The sequence below is a fragment of the Panthera onca genome, chromosome A2 (genome assembly GCF_046562875.1).
Source record: "Panthera onca isolate mPanOnc1 chromosome A2, mPanOnc1 haplotype 2, whole genome shotgun sequence".
Lineage (NCBI taxonomy): Eukaryota > Metazoa > Chordata > Mammalia > Carnivora > Felidae > Panthera > Panthera onca.
The window spans coordinates 141,508,361-141,528,662 of record NC_138340.1 but is presented as its reverse complement, the minus strand read 5'-3'; the positions used below and the strand labels follow the sequence as shown (position 1 = coordinate 141,528,662).

At 40.5% G+C, this 20,302-nt stretch overlaps 1 protein-coding gene across 1 annotated transcript; it reads left to right on the top strand.

The window, feature by feature from the left end:
• The first annotated feature begins 318 nt into the window (after positions 1-318).
• Positions 319-20,112, top strand: GPR37 (G protein-coupled receptor 37). The gene is made up of 2 exons (XM_060633018.3): positions 319-2,260; positions 18,776-20,112. The coding sequence occupies exons 1-2, from the start codon at positions 1,238-1,240 to the stop codon at positions 19,592-19,594; spliced, it is 1,842 nt and encodes a 613-aa protein (XP_060489001.1). The 5' UTR covers positions 319-1,237; the 3' UTR covers positions 19,595-20,112.
• The last annotated feature ends 190 nt before the right edge of the window (positions 20,113-20,302 follow it).

The following is a 20,302-nucleotide window of genomic DNA, read 5'->3' as shown; positions in this document are numbered from 1 at the left end:
ACCTGTCAAGCTGGTTCCGACATCTGGGGAATTAACGTGTCCCGCCCATCTCCAGCTCCGCGCCCCGCCCTTGTTCCCTCTCCGCTTCCAGCTCCTACGAGTGAAAGCAGCTACAAAGGGCTTGAATGAAACGTGTGTGGGTTTAATGAGTCGTAAACCACCAGGGAATCCAGTCTCCCCACAAACCGGCATCTCTCGGAAGAGGCAGAGGAGGGGGAGGAGGCAAGGAGCGGAGCGCTGGGTGTCGCCCTCGCGCGCAGCGACAGGAGCCGCGGGGAGAGGCCGGGCCACCTCCCCCTTTCCGGCCATGCACCGCCTCGCCCGCGGCGGCTCCAGGCACCACACTCTCCGCCCGGGTAGCGCCCGCTGTCGCCGCCACCAGCTCTTTCGGCCGCCGGCACGGCACCGTCCACCGAGGAGCGGCGCCCGCCCTCCTCACTCTCGCCATCGACTCCCTTCTCCGCCAGGACGCACCGCCCAGCAGCCGGCGCCGCCCCCTGGTCAACTTTGAGCTGGAGGAGAAGCAACTTTGACAGTGACCACGGGTTTCGCATCCCGCTTCTCCACGGCAGCCGCGGCCTGGCGAGTCGCTGGGGTTAGGTGGGGCAAGAGTTTCCCGGGCGCGTCTGCGCGGCGTCTGGCTGTTTGCAACCTGTTTCCAGCGAGCCGGGAGCGGGATTGTGGCTGCCAGTCATCTGAAGAAGGGGAACTTGTTTTTCTCCCCCCGTAGCGACCTCGGCTTACAACTGGAGAAAGCGGTTGAAAGGATGTAAAAAGGCAGCACAACTGTTACCAACTGGATAAAGCTGTATCGAAAGGATGTAAATAGGCAGAGCAACTGTTACCAAGAAGGCAACCACCCAAAGGCAGGGAGGAACGTGGGGCTTGGTCCGGGCTTCTCCCGGTAGCAACATTCATCAACAGTCAGGTGTTGGTTACAACTTTTCAAGGTCAGCCGTCGGAAGCAGTGACTCCTTCTCTGAACCTTGCGGGGGGGATACGCAGCGCTCGGGGTGGGTTCGGCCGAGAGATGCACGGGAAGCCAAACGAGGAAGGATTGTAGAGGGGGAGGGTTTGTGACCCAAGACCCATCCCCCAACCTCCCCGTAATCTCCCGTCCCCCACTGCCGGGGCGGGGGTGAGTATGTGACATGTGTCTAACTCTCAGCAGCAACTTAGGCAGCAGGTGTCGGTCCTAACCGGGAGCCGCGGCCGCCGGGTGCGCCCTCACCGAGCCATGCGGGCCCCGGGCTCGCCTCTCGCCCGCACCTTGCGGCTGCTGCTTCTGCTACTGCTCAAGGTTTCTGCCTCTCCTGCCCTCGGGTCCGCTTCTTCGCCAAGAAACGAAACTTGCCTGGGGGAAAACTGTTCACCTGCACTGAGCCACCGTCGCAGCAGGGACTCTTGGGGACTGGGAAATTCTGCAGAAGACCTGCTAGCCCGTGCGCTCAGGGAGGAGGAGCAGGGGGCAGCGGTGCGCGCACCGCCCTTTAGGGACATAAGGGCAGCTCCGGGCGGTGACCCAGGTGCGGGCAGAGGGGCGGAGGCGTTGACCGCAGAACCCTCGGGACCTCCAGCCAGGCCGCCTGGAGCCTGGAGGTGGAAAGGTGTCCGAGGTCAGGAGCCCCCTGGAACTTTGGCGAGAGGGAACCCCCCGGCTCTCCAACTCCTCCTTCAGATCTCAGAGGAGGAAGAGAAGGGTCCTAGAGGCTCTGGCATTTCTGGGCACAGCCAGGAGCAGAGTGTGAGGGTGGAACCTGGCGCCAGCGACCTTTATTACTGGCCAAGGAGAGGCGGGAAACTCCAGGGCTCCCACCACGACACCCCACCCAAGACGGTCAGTGGACTGTCTGGGCACGAAAGGAGGACAATTGCACCCCCTGGCAGGGCGCTGGCCCAGAATGGGTCCTCGGGCGAAGGGATCCACGAGCGCGGGGGTCCCCGCCGGGGAAACAGCACAAACCGACGCTTGAGAATAAAGAACCCCTTCTACCCACTGACCCAGGAGTCCTACGGCGCCTATGCGGTCATGTGTTTGTCTGTGGTGATCTTCGGGACTGGCATCATTGGCAACCTGGCGGTGATGTGCATCGTGTGTCACAACTACTACATGCGGAGCATCTCCAACTCCCTCTTGGCCAACCTGGCCTTCTGGGACTTTCTCATCATCTTCTTCTGCCTTCCGCTTGTCATCTTTCACGAGCTGACGAAAAAGTGGCTGCTGGAGGACTTCTCTTGTAAGATTGTGCCCTATATCGAGGTAATGCCTTCCAGGGGGTCTCAAGCTACTGGTTTTACCCATTTCTGGGATTTATAGCATCAGAACTGCTGTTCCACGCACCTACCTGGCTGCTGAACCCCTTCACTTTTTTTCTGGGTACCTTCCTCCATTTCTCTTGCCAATCATTGAGAGAGAAGGAGGGAGGAAGGAGGGAGGGGGGAGAGAGAGAGAGAGAGAGAGAGACAGCTTTGTTCCCCCACCTTCAAATTCATTTTCTCCTGGATTATGATATAATTAATTATGATCTCATAATGTATAGAATTGTTTAGATTTTAAATTTATCTCTCTGAATATGGCATTTATATATATTTTTTATTTGGCACCTATCAGAGATTCTAGGGTTAATAAGTGACCAGTCAAGGTTGTCTTACCAGAACTCAGCAACCACAAAAAAACATGTTTTGTTTATCCAGTAGGGCTCCAGTATGATTTCTCCCCAAGAAGATTATTGCATTTTTTTCTTAAATATATAAGCTGGAATACTATTTTATTTAATAAAGGAAATCTGCTTTTGTCGGTTGGCTTCATGATATGTTAATAACCTTCCAAAATTAGTTTACGTGTCTTTGGCTATCTGCCATGCTATCCCATCCAAATTCTTATGTCATTTTTGATTTCTTTCCTTTTCCTTCTCCATTTCTTAACAGTTTTATTTCTTTCGTGTGAATGCACTTAAGCAAGAATAACACGTTGGCCATCATGGCATAGAATTTATATATAGATATATAAATTCCCAGAAGCATACAACATACACTTGTCATTTGTTAGGGTATTGATTGGCTATTTTAAGGGATTGACTAACTCTAGAAAATTTCTTAAGAAGAAGAGGGAATATAACAGGTTCCAAACTTTGGAAACAAAAATATTTCTGAGGAAAATCTTTCTGTTTCTTCTTACAACTAGTGTCCTGAACCATTATTACGGTGGTTGGAATTTGCTCTTTAAATGGCCTCTCTTTAAACACCAGCTCTTGGAAGGAGCCCAAGTGCTTTGTTGCCAGTTGTGTTTTTAGCCAGCTGGCCCTTGATTTCCTCCATTCAGACTGCCCATTTCATTTATGGAAGCAGAAGAAGGGAAACTGTAAATATTCCAGAGCCCCTGATCCTGTCTGGCACCAGGGCCAGTGACACTATGTTCAACATTGTTCCAGGGCCTAAAGCTAGGGGATAAGTAAACAGAAAACAGTACCTACTTAGAAGAAGTAAGGGAAGAGACAGTAAATGAGACCCTCTGTTATCCTGGCAGGGATCAGATGCAGAATCATTCCATGCTGGCTAAATCAGCTGTTGCTGCTTCACCAAGACCTAGGGTTTCTCTTGTTGCCAGGCTCCAAGTAGCTCTGAAATGTCTAATTTATTTGGTAGTTCATTTTTGAATTGCAGAGGAGGTAATTGAATTCATGTAAGAGAAATGTGCCTATCAATTGCAGCTTCAAGGTCAAGATTTAAGATTTCTCTGATTGTTTGCTCGAATAATGCAGAAGAAATTGACATACAAGAATGAGACAAAAGTAAACTATACAGTGACCAGGAGAGTTACCTGCTCCTCCTCCCCCCCCCCCCCCCCCCATTGCTGCCATACAAGAGAAATGTATTGGCTTGTCTAAAATGTACTGGGCATGATAAAACCTTTATACATTAGAGGGGAAAAAACCATATAAAGAAGACAGAAAAAAAAATGGGGAAAGAAAAAACCTATTTTCCAAGTTCTTGAAAAAAAAAACTTTAAAAGAAAGGAATCCCATCCAAATTCAGAAAAGGATATAAAAACTCAAGTTTAATGCAACCTATGAGTTTTGAGTGATGATGGTATTATGTATGTCTTTTCATTGTTTTTCTAACTCTGAGGATTCTTAAAAAATGTGTATTTTCATTTGTATTTCATTTTTTAATTCTCTGCTTCTTAAGTTTATTTTTTACCTCTTTTATTATTAAAACAATTACTGCTTTTTTTGTTTTGTTTTGTTTTGTTTTTTGCTCTGTAGTTTTTCCTATTCTTTATAGCCCTATTTTTTTAGTTATTAGTACTAGGTTTTATTTTCCCTAGAGAAGCAAAGGTTGGAAAAAAATTTACTCATTTTTTTCTTTAAAAATTAGACTATAATATACATTTTTTATTGTTAAAGTAATGAATATCTTCAGATGTAGTGTTTCTACATTACTACCTAATCCTATTCTTCTGAAATAATTTTATAATGTGTTAGTATGTTTTGTGAAAATAATTATTGGATAGTAGTATCAGCTCCATAGTTCCTGATTTTGAGAACAAGAAATACAGTCCAAAACTCAAAATAAAACAGTTCTGCCTCCAAGAAGTAAGAGATTTAGTGCCTGTTCCGTGTCACGTCCCTGAGAAATCCGACCCAAATGTGGATATTTGCTTCACAGGAAGTTTATTGGGGTGTGTGCTTAGGTTCAGTGCCTCCTAGGGAATGAAGGAAGCAGAATTGGGCAGGGGGGAAAGTTGAACCGTGATACAGATCCCACTGAGACCTCAGCTGATACCACAGGGAGTTGCAGGGCCCCGAGGGCCTTGTACAATATCCTGAATTGAGGCAAGATGGCCCAGACTTTATGTCCCCTAAAGGGACCAGTCACTGGATGCAAGTTGCTTCCAGGAAGGGGGCATAACCTTGAGCTGGGTGGATCTCTCTAAAGGGCAGTTCCTAGAGAGGGATGCAGCTAAGAGCCGTCAATCACCACTAGTCCCAGAAGTTGGAATCAGCACTTTATACCTGAAGGAATTCTGTGGGGAGGCAGTCTGGAACCACAGCCCTCACTACAGTGGCTTTTGAATTATCATGTTAAATTAGAACCAGCGGGCAGTCTGATCCAACCCTCTGATTTTAAAGATGAAACATGAGACCCAGAGAGGAGAAATGATCATCTCAAGCATATATACCTATTCCGTAGTAGCCAGACATTTTGCCTCAAGCTTGTTTATTAGACAAACATCTAGGAGGCAAGAATGTCCAGGGAGTGTTTTCTTTCTATGTCTGCTCCTTGGTGTCTTTTAAAGAAGATTTTTATATCCTGTAGGTAGGGAAAAAATAAGCCCAGTTAACATCATTTGCTATATGATGAAGTTTATGGCTTTTTATATTCTTAGGTTTCATCTTGTTTGTCTTAAATTAACAGTAAGTTCCAGGGGTGCCTGGCTGGCTCATTCGGTAGAGCATGCAACTCTTGATCTTGGGGTTGTGAGTTCGAGCCCCACATTGTGTATAGGGATTACTTAAAATAAAACCTTTGAAAAAACCCAGAACATTAAGTTCCAGAGTTGGTAGCTCTTTAAAAAAAAAAAAAAAAATTTTTAATTTCAATAATCTGATACAATTGCAGTTTTTAATATGTCAAGCATGATTACTTTAGTTACCAAATCAAGTTATATAGGTTACATTTCATGTTCTCAAAATCACGAAGTGTTTTAGATTGGTAAAAGACACTATAAATAATTACATTTCTTTAAACTTTCTCAAAAACCTTTCCCCCACCAAATTGTTGTCTTCTTGACCACAAGGCTTCTAAAATTATTTGAATTTTATTTCCTTTTATTTAGATTTTGCCTTCTCTTCACTTTTTACTTTCTTATATTTACTATATTTGTTGACATCCCCCCATGCACGTTATTATTGATTTATAGTGTATGATTTACCTTTTAGATAGTAATCTGTTTTGCCTTATCCAGTGTTTTTATTTTTAATATTTCTTAGTATAAAATTTTATCCACAATTAATTTTTATTTTTTATTGATGTATAATTGACATATGATATTAGTTTCAGGTGTACAACATAATGATTTAATAGCTGTGTAATCGTGAAATGATCACCACAATAACTCTAGTTAGTATCCATCACCTTACATAGTTATGACATTCTTTTACCTTATGAAAATCTTAAGATCTACTTTTTTACTTTCTTAGCAACTTTCAAATATGTAATGCAGTGTTATTACCTATAGTCACCATGTTGTACATTACATCCCCATGACTTATTTTATAACTGGAAGCTTGTATCTTTTGACACCCTTCAACCATCCCCAGAAATTCCAGCCTCTAGCAGACACCAGTCTCTTCTCTGTTTCTATGAGCTTGGTTTTTTGTGTTTTGAGATTTTTCATTCTTTAGATTCCATATATAACTGAGATCATATGGTCTTTGTCTTTCCCGGTCTGGTTTATTTCATTTAGCATAATGCCCTTGAGGTCCTCCATGTTGTTGCAAATGGCAAGATTTCATTCTTTTTTGTGGCAGAATAATATTCCATTGTAAATATATACACATGCATACGCACACCACATTTTCTTTACCATTCATTCATCAGTGGACACTTAGGTTGTTTCCATATCTTGGCTAATGTAAATCATGCTACAATGACCATAGGGGTGCGTATATCTTTTCAAGTTAGTGTTTTCATGTTCTTCAGATAAATACCCAAAAGTGGAATTGCTAAATCATATGGTAATTCTATTATCAAATTTTTGAGAAATCTCCATACTGTTTTCCATAGTAGCTAGACCACAGTTAATTTGTATTCACAAATTTTCTCTCCTCTCTTCTCTTTGCCTTCTTTTCCTCTTCTACTATAGTTCTTTCCCCACCCCCACCCCCCCTACAACTTCAGTATTAGCATAACCTTAAGGAGACAGTGGACTTTTGGGGAAAGTTGGGCTTGTGTAGAAAAATAGGAGTTGTTTCTTCAGCAGAAATTACACACCTTTGCAATTTACATTCAACTCTTGTTTTTATTTCACTTTGTTGGCATAAGGCTTGACGAGAGTAGCCAGCTTCCTGGGTCTGTTGGTAGAGAGTTGTTTTATCATATTTAATGTTGCTATGAGTGGGAATATACTGGGAACTGTTGTACTTGATAACTTCTCTCTTTCTACTCCAGGATTCTGGTATCTTTGGGGCCTAGTGATAAATCCTGTACGGACCAAGGGCAAATGGAATGGTAGGAGAAGGGGATAGGAGAGAAGAGAATCTGAGTGGATGGTGGTCATCCTAACAGACACACATCATTTTAAACTCGTTTATCAGATAGTAGACAAAATAGACAAAATAAACAAATCTAGAAATAGACAAAATAAACAAAACTATGCTCAAAATGATAGTTGTATGTGGAAAGAGAGGCACAAGGGAGAGGGAGGGAAAAAAGGAGGGAGAGAGAGAAAGATGGAAATGAAGGTCTGGGTATGGACTGCAATAAGAGAATGGTATAGGAGTTTCCTACCATACTATTCCTTTAAGGATGTAAAAAATTATTAAAGCCAAATAATTCAGGCCCTGAATATGGCAACTGGAACAGATCATTGCTCATTACTTGATGGAAGCCAACCGGTCAGTGTATCGTCTGATTCCAGTCCGCTGCCAAATATTTATTTCTGTTGGGACATTAATTGGAAGTTTTGAATGATACAGGCTCCCCCTTAGTTTAAAGAACTCACACCTTCATGATGTGTGATAGGGAAGAAGCCTTCAAATAGTTGTAAGATAATCCCAGATCGAACTTTATTTTTATTTTACTGGGACACAAGATTCCTACGTGAGGGTAGAGGATGGATAGAGGGAATGCATCTCCCCAGGACCCCTGGACCAGGGATGATTTGTGAAAGATCTAGAATCTTTTGTGGTGAAAAGAGCCAAATTCTCCAATGGCTTTAAAAATGCTGTTTTTAAACTGAGTGGAATAGATGGCTCCTTAATTGCCTGAGGCTGTAGTTAGCACTGGCAGGTAAGAAAGGAAGGATCCTGGAAGCTGAAGATGACTTACCATACAGGTATGCGATTCCACACAGATTGCCCTAGAGCCCCCACATTCAAGTAACAGCGCACTTAACATGGCGGATGGCAAATTTGCTTGAGTTGTGGATTAGCCATTAGATATTCTGATGGACTTGTAAGTGGAAACAAACAGTTTTTTGAACAATTTGAAAGTTACTAATAATATTCTCTGGAAAAATAAACTTACTGTGTGAGAATGGTGCTTAACAAATATTTTATGACTTCCCATTAATCCTTTAATAATCGTTTTCTACATTTCCATGGAATAAAAATAGTTGATGATTCTCACAGACAAGTTTTAAAAAGTTATAGAATGAGTTCTTATTTACAATGCCATTTATGAATAGTGTATGGCAAGGTTTACTGAATTTAGATTCTACATAAATAAAAGTTTTATGATAATCAAATGTGAAATTCAAATAATTTCCTTAACTATTTTTTATACTGAGAAGCCATCCTTTTCTAAAGTTTGTCAGTGAAGACACACAGAAATATGGATTTTCTCTACTCCCCTTCTTGAGATATTCATTGGCATTCAGCTTGGAAGGATTATATATAAAACAGCAGCACCTAATAACTGATTAAAGAACAATTTGAGTAATTCATTATCTTCTATAATCCTTTTCCATGTATGTCATCATTCATTCATTTATTTACTATTCATTTACTCATCAAAAATTTATCGGACTTTTCTACTATGTCAGGTACCATGTTAGGTGGGGATGGGAGTAGAAAGCATGGGAGAAAATGGGGGAGAGTTTCCAGAGATTAATAACATAGATTCATTACTGCTTTTAAAGTTATAGAATAAGTGAAGCACTTGGGTGGCTCAGTTGGTTAAGCATCCAGCTCTTCACCTCCCTTCAGGTCCTGATCTCATGGCTCTTAAGATCAAGCCCCAAGTCAGGCTCTGTGCTGACAGCCTGGAGCCTGCTTGGGATTCTCTCTCTCTCCCTCTCTCTCTCTCTCTCTCTCTCTCTCTCCCTCCCTCCCTCCCTCCCTCCCTCTCCCCCACTCACATGCGCATGTGTGCACATGCACATACACACACTCTCTCTCAAAATAAATAAAAATAAACTTAAAAAAATTAAGTTATAGAGAAGTAATGTTCTGCAGTGTAATGAGTGCTATAACAGGTTTATTTAATTTTTTTCATGTTTATTTGCTTATTTTAGAGAGAGAGAGAGTGTGTGTGTGCACACACATGTACATTTGCACACAAGCAGAAAAAGGGCAGAGAGAGAGAGAAAGGGAGAGAGAGAGAGAGAGAGAGAGAGAGAGAGAGAGAGAGAGAGAGAGAGAATTCCAAGCAGGCTCTGCACTGTCAGTACAGAGTCTGATGTGGGGCTCTAACTCATGAACCTTGAGATCATAACCTGAGCCAAAATCAAGAGTCTGACGCTCAACTAAGTCACCCAGGTGCCCTATAACAGAGGTTTAAACAGGGTATTATGGAAGTCAGGAATGGGTCCTGGAATGAGTCCACTCACAGTTGTACTCAGAACCAAAAATGGAGAAATACAAGTGAAAACTGTGCTCTAATTATTTTTCAATCGTATTCTTATTAATCTGCATAAATCTATACAGCCTAGGTCCATGATGAAAAGATACAAATATGAAAGTCTCTTAATTCTCGCTTTCTTATTTTCTCAATATTTCATGGGATAGGAAGCCCATTAGAATGATTGGCAAGATAATTGGGCAGATAGGACAGCCCTAGAAATTTCACTTAGAACACAGAATTATTCTAAAAGTTAAATTATTATTTGGAATACATTGCCTGAGATAACCATCTCTGCCTTGGAATTATGAGTCTATTAGCCATAAGGAATTAAGTAAATCAAATTTTAAAATTTTACTTAAATGAATGATTTATTTAACAGTGTAATAAATAGTACACTGATTTGAGTCCTTTTCTTCTGAAAAAAATCTCAAAAATGTACCTCTTATTTAATTTGACCTTAGAGAACCTAGGAAGAAGGGCTGACAATGGAGATACTTTAGACCCTATTATAGATACTTCAGACCCTATTATAGAAAGAGTATCAGAAAGAATGGACTTTCTCAAGAATTGGATTAATCTTTCAAGCAAGAAAGATTCTGAGTGAGGACTTATCCTGAGTTCCCATGGATTGCCAAGATACCTAGTTATACTAACAAAGCGTCCTTCAACAGCAAAAAGGAAGTAAATATACCTGCAAAAGCAAAATAGGTCTGAGTTTATGATTCCCAGGCTGAGTAGGTGAAGGCGTATGTACCATGCTTTTCACCCTTCCACACCATGGACCTTGATAGAATGTTTCCACCTTTAAAAGCTCTTTCCATGTGCTGCGACTAGATTTAACAGTGTCACATTGGAAGCGCAGGGATCTGTGTCTGGGGTGTGGACTGTGTGGGGAGAGGGATGGGCAAGCTACTATGCAGTGAGATTTGTGTCTGGCATTGCGCTTCTGATTTCATCCTCTTGGGATCCTCCTGTCCTTTAACTTCCCAAGAATTGACCTGCCAAAGTCTACTAATTAACCCGACCTTCTTGTCAAGACTAACTCTCAAGTATCCTAATCAGAATGGCATTCTTTTTGCCAGAGGAGATGATCTCATCTAAACTTTCAAGGTAGAGTGGAAAATGGGGTTGCTGCAACTTCAGATATGGGGCCTCTCTATTTGAAAAGTAGGTATACATACTTTCCATAAAACTTCCATAAAACACAGGATGGAATCACAGTGCCAGGCTTATTCCCGAGATAGAATACTTTCAGTTTGTGAATTTATGATGGTTTTCACTGTTATTTGTCAGCACACTTGAATGGTTCATAGCATTAACAAGGCCAAGGTCACTGATTTGATCCAGGACCGGAATGAGTCATTTTCATTAGTCTATGACTGTGCTCAAGGCTGCCATTTTTTACTTCCTGCTCGTCACTCCTCACCCTAAGTGCCTTTTCTCCTACCTTCACTGTCTTCTCCTTGGCTCAACTTTCTCATGTATAGGAAAAGATCTGTTAACTCATTCACAGCAAGATGAAAGATTTAGAGGTACATACATTTTATAGGAGGATTGAGTGGAGAAAGAGTACTTCCTTAACAGACTACCAAGAGTGGAGTTTTGGCTAAGAGAAGAGAAATTTTGTCTTCAAAATTTCGGGTTTCTTAGTGTCATTCAAATCATAATTACCCAGCCACAAATGGATGAGGAATATGTTTTTAGTTTAGGTTTTCTGTCATGCAAACTAATATTATTAAGGACAAAGGAAAATTGGTGAAAATTGATTACTGTTCTTTGGAAGCTCATCAGAGCTTGGGATGGCCAAGCTTGGGCTTGGGATAAATATTACATTTTTAAATGGATTTTAATTATTGAGAATCAACATGGAATATATAAATTATATATATTAACATCTGTTGATTTCAATAGATTGTTTCCCTCCTAGGACAAATGATGTTAATCTTGCTTTGCTGTTATTTTTTATACTAATGAGCATTGACACATTTATAACCAAATTATAATATTTTACGCAAGTTGTAGTAAAATGTGTGTGTGTATATGTGTGTGTGTGTGTGTGTGTGTGTGTGTGTGTGTGTATACGTATATATATGTACTGTTATACTGTGTATATATAGTACACAGAAATGTACTGTGCTGCAGAAGCCAGAAGTCACAATTGGTAGGAAACCTTATGTCAAGGTGGGACAATAAGGTAAAGAAAGATTTATAACATCAATACAAGTTTGGGGGTGATATGTTAGCTTTTAAATAGTCTCAATTGAAAAAAAAGAGAGAGAGAGAGAGAGAGAGAGAGAGGGAGGGAGCCAAACCATAAGAGACTCTTAAAAACTGAGAATAAACTGAGCGTTGATGGGGGGTGGGAGGGAGGGGAAAGTGGGTGATGAGCATTGAGGAGGGCACCTGTTGGGATGAGCACTGGGTGTTGTATGGAAACCAATTTGACAATAAATTTCATATTAAAAAAAATAGTCTCAATTGTTTTTAAAATAAGTAAGAGCGTGTTACTAAACTTAAGCAAAAGGGAGGGAGGTAGAGAATGAGACAATAGTAATAGTCAATGTCTTCAAAATATTTTGCTTTTCCATAACATTGGGAATCAAGTATAGATGAAATATATCGGGTATAATTGAAATAAATGGATATTTATAATATGTGGGTGTATCAGATTAAATCCTAGTGATTTTGATAAAGGTAAGAAGCCTTCTCTTTGACTGTGGAAGAGTGTCTGTAAATAGCTTTATTTTGTTTTAGAGATGCACGCATGCCTGGAAGGGGTGCGGCAAATCTCTCCTCCTTGCTCTATTTTGACATGGAAACACTAATGGATGTGTGTTACTACCACAGTGTCATGACTTGCATGCTTTCTGAAATGAAGACCTCTTGAAAAAGGCCATCTTATTCACAGCAGAGTCTCTGATAACATGTTAGTCCCACTGGTGTTCAAAGAAGCGTCTCTTTCCTGGAAAAGTTGCCCTCAAGTGCTGTAAGCGTAAGGATTATGGAAAATGCAAGAGGACGCCAAAGACATACAAGCTGAAGACATTTAGAGTTTCAAAGGAAACTCTACCCTGTGCTCCTCCTGCTTTTTTCCTGACTGATTGTTAGGCCTGTAACCACAGACTTATAATAGATTATCATTCATGGTCCAAATGAATGGGTTTTCTTAACAGTAATGCCCTTGTTTTGTGAGTTACTTGTATACAAAGGAGTACACAGAAATAGATCTACTTAAACATCTTTTTGAGGTAAAATATAAGTTAGGATAGAGTACAGTTGTCATGACTTTAGCTAGAAATTTCCCTATTTTCTAAAAATCAGCCTATTCACTGTACTGAAGCATATAGACTTAATTTCATATGAAAGACATTTTGCTTTGGAAGTACATTGGTCTTCCCCCCCCCCCATTGTTATCACTGATTTATATCAGAAAGTTTAGCAAGAGATACTATTTATTTGGTAAGAGTTGTACTTTCATAGCTTACTCTCATTCAAAATGATTTCTTATTTGTCTGTCTGCAGTACGCTTCTGAGAAATGGAGCAACAGATAAGACAACAGCCAAGGATCTTCCTACAAAGATCCTTACCATTTTTCATAAAGCATCCGTGCATACTTTCTTCCTATCATTTTGAGGGAACGGGAAAAGTGACTATGATGACCTAGGCTTTCTCATGGGCTGATATTTTTGTATTGAATTTGAACCTGAACAGTGGGAAGAACATTTTGACCCCAGAGCTGCTGCTTTCCCACGGTGAGTACTCATGTATCAACTTTGTGCCTGCCCAGTGCCTCGAAGCAATGCCACAGGTGGCTGCAGCTTGGAGAAGCCTCACCACTCTGGATGTGGACTGAGCGGGCGCTGAAGGAGTTTTATGGTTGTTCCTCTGGGATATGGAGAAGGGCAGAGCATTGCTGTTTGAAAGAAAGATTTTTGAATTGTTCCTTTTGATTCTCTTGTTTGTGTATTTTGATGCCAACACCCTCAAATGCTTAATATCTTTTTCCCAAATAGTTAAAAATTTATGCTTCCAGCTTCCCTCTGATCTTCATTCTCAAAATTAATAGTCTTGTCTATTAGAAGTGTTTACAGTTCTGCTTTTGTTGATGTTAATTATTTCTCCCATTGCAGTTTAATTAATAGGAGATTGCATCTTACTCATCCCATCTCTCAGGATGTTGCTTCAAAAAACCACCCCTTACCAGCTTTACTCCCAAGAGCATATTTCTTAGTGACATTGAATTTTAGCAATCTGATATGGTCATTAAATGCAGAAGATCCAGCATTTATGATACAGTTTTATAATTGCATATAATTGCACTATTCATCTCGGTAGAATTTCTAATGAGCTGTAAGTAAACAAATATGTTTGAAAACTGTGATAGAGATCTTTTCATGTTACACCAACATTTTTTGCATTTTTAATTGCATGGATAGATTTCATATCTGAGATAGCAGAAATTAGCCCACCACCCATGATCCAGATGTTTTTTAGCAATTAATTTCTGAAGTTGATTCTTTACAGATGTTTAAGGCCTTCTATAAATAATTTGGGGAAGTACTGAGCAGGGGCTTTGTACCTTTCTTGCTCTTTCGCTTCATAAAATCAAGTGCATAAGTGGATTTGCAGAAAAGTATCTGAGTGATAGCACTGCAGGCAGTGGCAGTAAGAGGGAGGAGACATCTAGGACCGGCCTTGGGGCTGCGGTTGCTGTTGGCAACTACACGGTAAGTGCCATCTGCATTTGGGGCAGCATTTTACTCCAAGGCCCCAGCTCTTGTGACTTTCCTGCTTCAGCTTGATCCTAATGGAGGAGAACACTATCAGAGAGAAGTACGATTTGACAACAAGAAACTAGGCGCAGGAGCCTCCTGAAACTTGTGTATGAAACTTGGGAAGCTTCCCTCAAACCGCGATTTGGATTACAGATCAAATATGTTCTTTTAAACATATTTGGTGCTCAGTCCTAAAGCTTTTGAGAATATGGCTGAAGAACTAAGCATCTGCAAATAAAATACAATGTAGAAGGGTGCCTGTGTGGCTCGGTCGGTTAAGCACCAGACTCTTGGTTTCTGCTCAGGTCATGATCTCACGATCGGTGGGATCGAGTCCCGTGATGGGCTCAGGCTCATAGCATGGAGCCTGCTTGGGATTCTCTCTCTCCCTCGCTCTCTCTGCCCCTCCCCTGCTTTCACATGCAAATAAACTAAAAAAAAAGAATAGCATAGAATTCCTGAGTGAAAGTAGGAGCACATGTAAATTTTGCTTAAAACTTGCTCTGGCTTTTGTTATCATGTGCAATGAAATATACAGAACCTAGAAAGCATTTTTTGGTTTTCTAGCAAGTGAACTTCTTCTAATTAAACGTGGATATGTATCACAGTTCATAAATATCTAAGGAGAGGCAATCTAACACACCCTTCTTAGTACATGTCCACCTACGTTCATCGGTTATTACCTTTCATGAAATGCTTTGCAACAGACTGAGAGTTAGGTATGCAAATGCTAGCTCTTGTGATCATTGGTCCAGATCTTAAATCTCTGTGTTTAAAATTAAGGAGATTAATCAGGGGAGAAGATGCTATCTCTTGAGTGTTATGTGTTCTTTGTAAAGAATGATAGAAAACTACCAAGCAAATAGATGTTCCAAGTCTCTGAGAGATTGCCTGTCGTCAGATTCCCTAGTGTTTTTGTCTTGCCAAGCTTTCCTTTTAATAGAAATGCTATTCATAATTGTAAAAGAATGCACAGCATTAACCTTTGTAGCTTTCTTTATGGACTGACTCAGGATACATAGGTGACATGCACAAAGATTTGCATTAGTGAAGATGACACAGAAAGCCTTGCTGAGGATGTGTGTGCATTTGATAGTTGGAGAACCTTTTGTTGTTTTCTGTTCTTCTAGAGAAATGAATCAAACTGCTTGAGAAACTAGTATGTAAATGTAATGTTTCAGAAATCCATGAAATAAAATACTGCAATTTCTAAGTAATACTGTTTGATACAGACCTTGAGAAGAGAGCAAGTCCTCGGGTTTCCATTCAAAGTGTGGCAGTTACTGACAGATCTGATCTTAAGACAGTCGCACAGCAGGGGCCTCAATTTTAGAATTATTTTGAATCTCTGGCAGAGATGCAAAATAAATTACCATCAAGATGAACAATTCATTAATTTGAAGGTTAATTTTAAAAACGTGTATGTAGAGATGACTTTTTACGGCAGTCATATCGGATTGATATTCCTTGTACTGGTATGTATGCAAAACTTTCTGAAGATTTTGTACAACAGGAATTGTGCTTATAAGCTCAGTCATGTAGTCTTGATCTGCCCTGATGTGGATTGTGAGTCATACTTTTTCTTCAGTTTTGCTTTTCATACACTTAAGCCCTCATTACATCTCGTTTTTCAGACTGTCTCCACTAAGAGTTGTGAGAATAGTCAGGGCATGGATGCCACGTCCTTACTTTCTGTAGCGGGACTGGTAGATGTTGACTAATGTGTTGCGTGTAAAAAGGGGAGAACATTGGACATTGGAACTCTCGTAGAATCTGCAAGGCAAGTTGCCATCGTTACTGGGGAGAGTGACAGCTTGAATGTGGCAGATAAACAACCAATGTGTTGAGTGTCCAAATAGTTATGACAAATGGTTTTCCTTTTTTCAACATGATCCCTTTGAGTTCCAAAAAATTAGACATTAACATTTATAAAATGTTAATGTCTAATTATATATATATATAATGTTAATGTCTATTATATATATGTCCAATATATATATGTAATATATATGTCTAATATATATATGTATATATGTGTGTATACATATATATATGTATACACACATATATATGTGTATATATATACACATATGCATATATATATGTATACACACATATATATATTTCCCCCCTTGCCCCTTTGCCAAGGCATGACCAGTAGCTGCCAGAGGAGAGTGCATGCACATACCGAGTGTCCAGGGTACACCCCAAAACATCTTTCCCACCTAGAGAGTTTTTGTCTCCTGTTTCATCTTAAACCTCATGGACAGTTTACCATCTACCTTCATTGTCTTTACTTAAGTATATAAATAATGGCTACATGTATTAAACATTAAATTACTTCAATTTCCTCTGAATAGTTGAGTAAATCTGGTGCTCCCAGATGACGACCGTGTTTATCTTGTGACCGTGAGAACCACCTTCCCCCTCTTGGCTGACTATGACCTCTCTGAGGGAAAGAACGGTTTCTTGTTTCTTTCTATATCCCCAATATCTAGCAGAGTGTTTGGCACATAATTGATATCAATGAATGTATGCTTGCGTGGAGTACATGTCTGTGTACCCTATTAGAGTGTATGATGTTTGTAAATATTTTACAGACTACAGAATGATAGTATGTTTACATTAGGAACATGCATTTATATTCCTGGCAAAGTATCTGTGTGAAAAAGATATGTACATAGTTTTGGTTGTTAACCTTTAATTGTTGATTGAGTTAGATGCCTGGGCCATGCACATATATGAGTTTGGATACAGGGCTCTATGTGGGCAGCGTCAAAGGGTTCTTTGATCTGAAATTTTCCTATGACTGGTATATTTAGACATTATATCTGGCTCCTTTTTGCATATTTTCATGGTTACTTTTTATGTCTCCTATTTCTTTGACATTCTTTTAGTATCATATAATTTTAAATTTGATAATGTACTTATTTCATGGTAAATGTATACGGCTGATATATGCCTGATTCTGTACCTTGCTTCTTTTGGCACATAAGTTCATAAGTGGTGGGTTGTCTCTTGCATATCGTGATTTTTAATTGTGAATTCATGTTCCCTTGAGTTTTATCGGTGGATTTCTCTGAGGCCCGCTTTTAAAGTGCGTTTTTCCAGAGAGGTTTGTGCTTTCTTCCACCAGGTGCCTGGGACAATTTAAAATTGTAATTTGGGTTTTTCTGAGCCACATAGATGGTGTTAATTCTGGCCTTAGGCCAGGGTAAATTCGGGCTCCTGGTTAGAATTTGCCCTTTTTTTAATCTCCAGTTCACCTAGATCCAAATCATGTAATGCAGACAAGTTTCTCTACTATTTCCCTTTATGTTTTTTCTCTATATACCCATGAAGATGTCACTATTTGGGGAATTTGAAATTCATAAGGGGATCTTTGACCTAATCCCCACAAACACTGACTCTAGCCTTGTTTCTTACCTCTCTACCTGGGTACCTGGCCCCATCCCTCTGGCTAAAACCAACCTGAAACTCTCACTGGGAAATGCAGATGTCCCTAGGGCCACCATGCAATGTGCAGGGGGAGGAGTCACTGACCTGTTGGGCATTTGTTTTTTCATTGATTTCAAATTCTGGAGACTTTGCCTTTCTTGTTTTCCAGAAGTATATCATTTGAAAATAATATTAAAATACTTTATTTTGCATTAGGAGAAATTGGAGATCTCTACTCGTCTCATTTGTTGGAAATAAACTCTTGTATGTTTTAAGTTTATTTATTTGAGGAAGAGAGAGAGACAGAGAGACAGAGACAGACAGAGAGACAATGGAGGAGGGGCAGAGAGAGAGAGAGAGAGAGAGAGAAAGAATCTCAAGCAGGCTTTGTGCTGTCAGTGCAGAGCAAACTCACAAACCGTGAGATCATGACCTGAGCTGAAACAAGAGTCAGACATGTAACTGACTGAGCCACCCAGGCGCCCCAATAAGCTCTTAAATGTTTGCTGTGTGTGAGGTGTGCTATCGGCCCCCACACTGGAAAACATGATTACCCTTTTAGTAATGAAAATGGGATACACTCAACTATCCTTCCTTATCTAGATCTTCTGGTGGCAGGCATTTTTGTGGTGACTGAAATTCTTGGGGTGTCTGTGTTCTTTTCAATAACAAAATGGTATTGGACTAGTGGGTCCTTATGGATCCTTCCAGCTGTAAATTTTTCTGACTCCATGACCCTGAACCACTACATTTCTTTCCTTTTTTTTTTCCCTGCCTATTTTCATCTTTACAATGATTTGGCAAATGTCACCAACCCAGTTAACCAGTTAACCGTGCCTCATTCCAGGAAATTGTTCTGTTTGTGTTTTTTCGTTTGTTTGTTTTGTTTCCCCCCCCCCCCCCCCCCCCTGTTTTGCCAATCTGTATTTATTGCCTAGTATTCCGACCTTTCAGAGATCACCCGGAATAAATGCATTCTGTGCTCCTCCCGCAGGTGGCTTCCCTCGGAGTCACTACCTTCACCTTATGTGCTCTGTGTATAGACCGCTTCCGAGCAGCCACCAACGTGCAGATGTACTATGAAATGATCGAGAACTGTTCTTCCACAACTGCCAAGCTTGCTGTTATATGGGTGGGTGCCCTACTGTTAGCACTTCCAGAAGTCGTTCTCCGCCAGCTGAGCAAGGAGGATTTGGGGTTTAGTGGCCGAGCTCCCGCGGAACGCTGCGTCATCAAGGTCTCCCCTGACTTACCGGACACCATCTACGTTCTAGCCCTTACCTATGACAGCGCAAGACTCTGGTGGTACTTCGGCTGTTACTTTTGTTTGCCCACACTTTTCACCATCACCTGCTCTTTAGTGACTGCGAGGAAAATCCGCAAAGCGGAGAAAGCCTGTACCCGAGGGAATAAGCGACAGATTCAGCTGGAAAGCCAGATGAACTGTACAGTGGTGGCTCTGACCATTTTGTATGGGTTTTGCATCATTCCTGAAAATATCTGCAACATTGTTACTGCCTACATGGCTACGGGGGTTTCCCAGCAGACCATGGACCTGCTTTATATCATCAGCCAGTTCCTTTTGTTCTTTAAGTCCTGTGTCACCCCTGTCCTCCTTTTCTGTCTTTGCAAACCCTTCAGTCGGGCCTTCATGGAGTGTTGCTGCTGTTGCTGTGATGAGTGCATTCAGAAGTCTTCGACAGTGACCAGCGACGACAATGACAACGAATACACCACAGAACTCGAACTCTCGCCTTTCAGTACCATCCGCCGCGAAATGTCCACTTTCGCTTCTGTTGGAACGCATTGCTGAAGAACAGCCTTTTCTTTGGTTAGATCTATGTGTTTGATTTTCATATCCTGTCAACGTTTTTACTTCATATTTTTCCCTACCGGGGAAAAATGCAACGAAAGAGAGAAATATTAACGACTGTAGAACTGATTTTGCAAATTAATATTTGTGCTTTGAAAAAAAAATGTTTATATTTAGTTATTTAAGACGTATGAGAAGGCCAATAGTTTTAGATCATTACATCTGGTATGGTGCTAATATTTTATTTGAAAAAAGTTACTGCACCTTAACTTAATTAATTACTAACTTTCTTTTAAAAATATAATCAGTGTATATTGATGATAGCCATGCGATTTTGTAGGTTATTTTATGTTTGAGTTGTGATTGACAGTATATTGTATATGGTATCGTGAGATGATTTGTAGTTAAGGAGCATTCACAAAGTAGCACCAAATAAATTATACTTTATTGTTTAATGTCATTGTCAATCTACTTTTAACCGAGATTCAATAAATCTTTTAATTGCCTTAAATACACAATTACTGGTTCTACGCACAATTTAAAGTCAGCCTTATTGCTTTAAAGTTCTATTTTCCTTTAAGGCAGGTAATCACTATGTTCTAAAGCAGTTTTCCTAATAGTACTATTTTATATGCATGATTCATATACAACTATATTGTATGTTCAAACAAAATTGTATTTTTAATATTCAGATACAGATGTAAAATT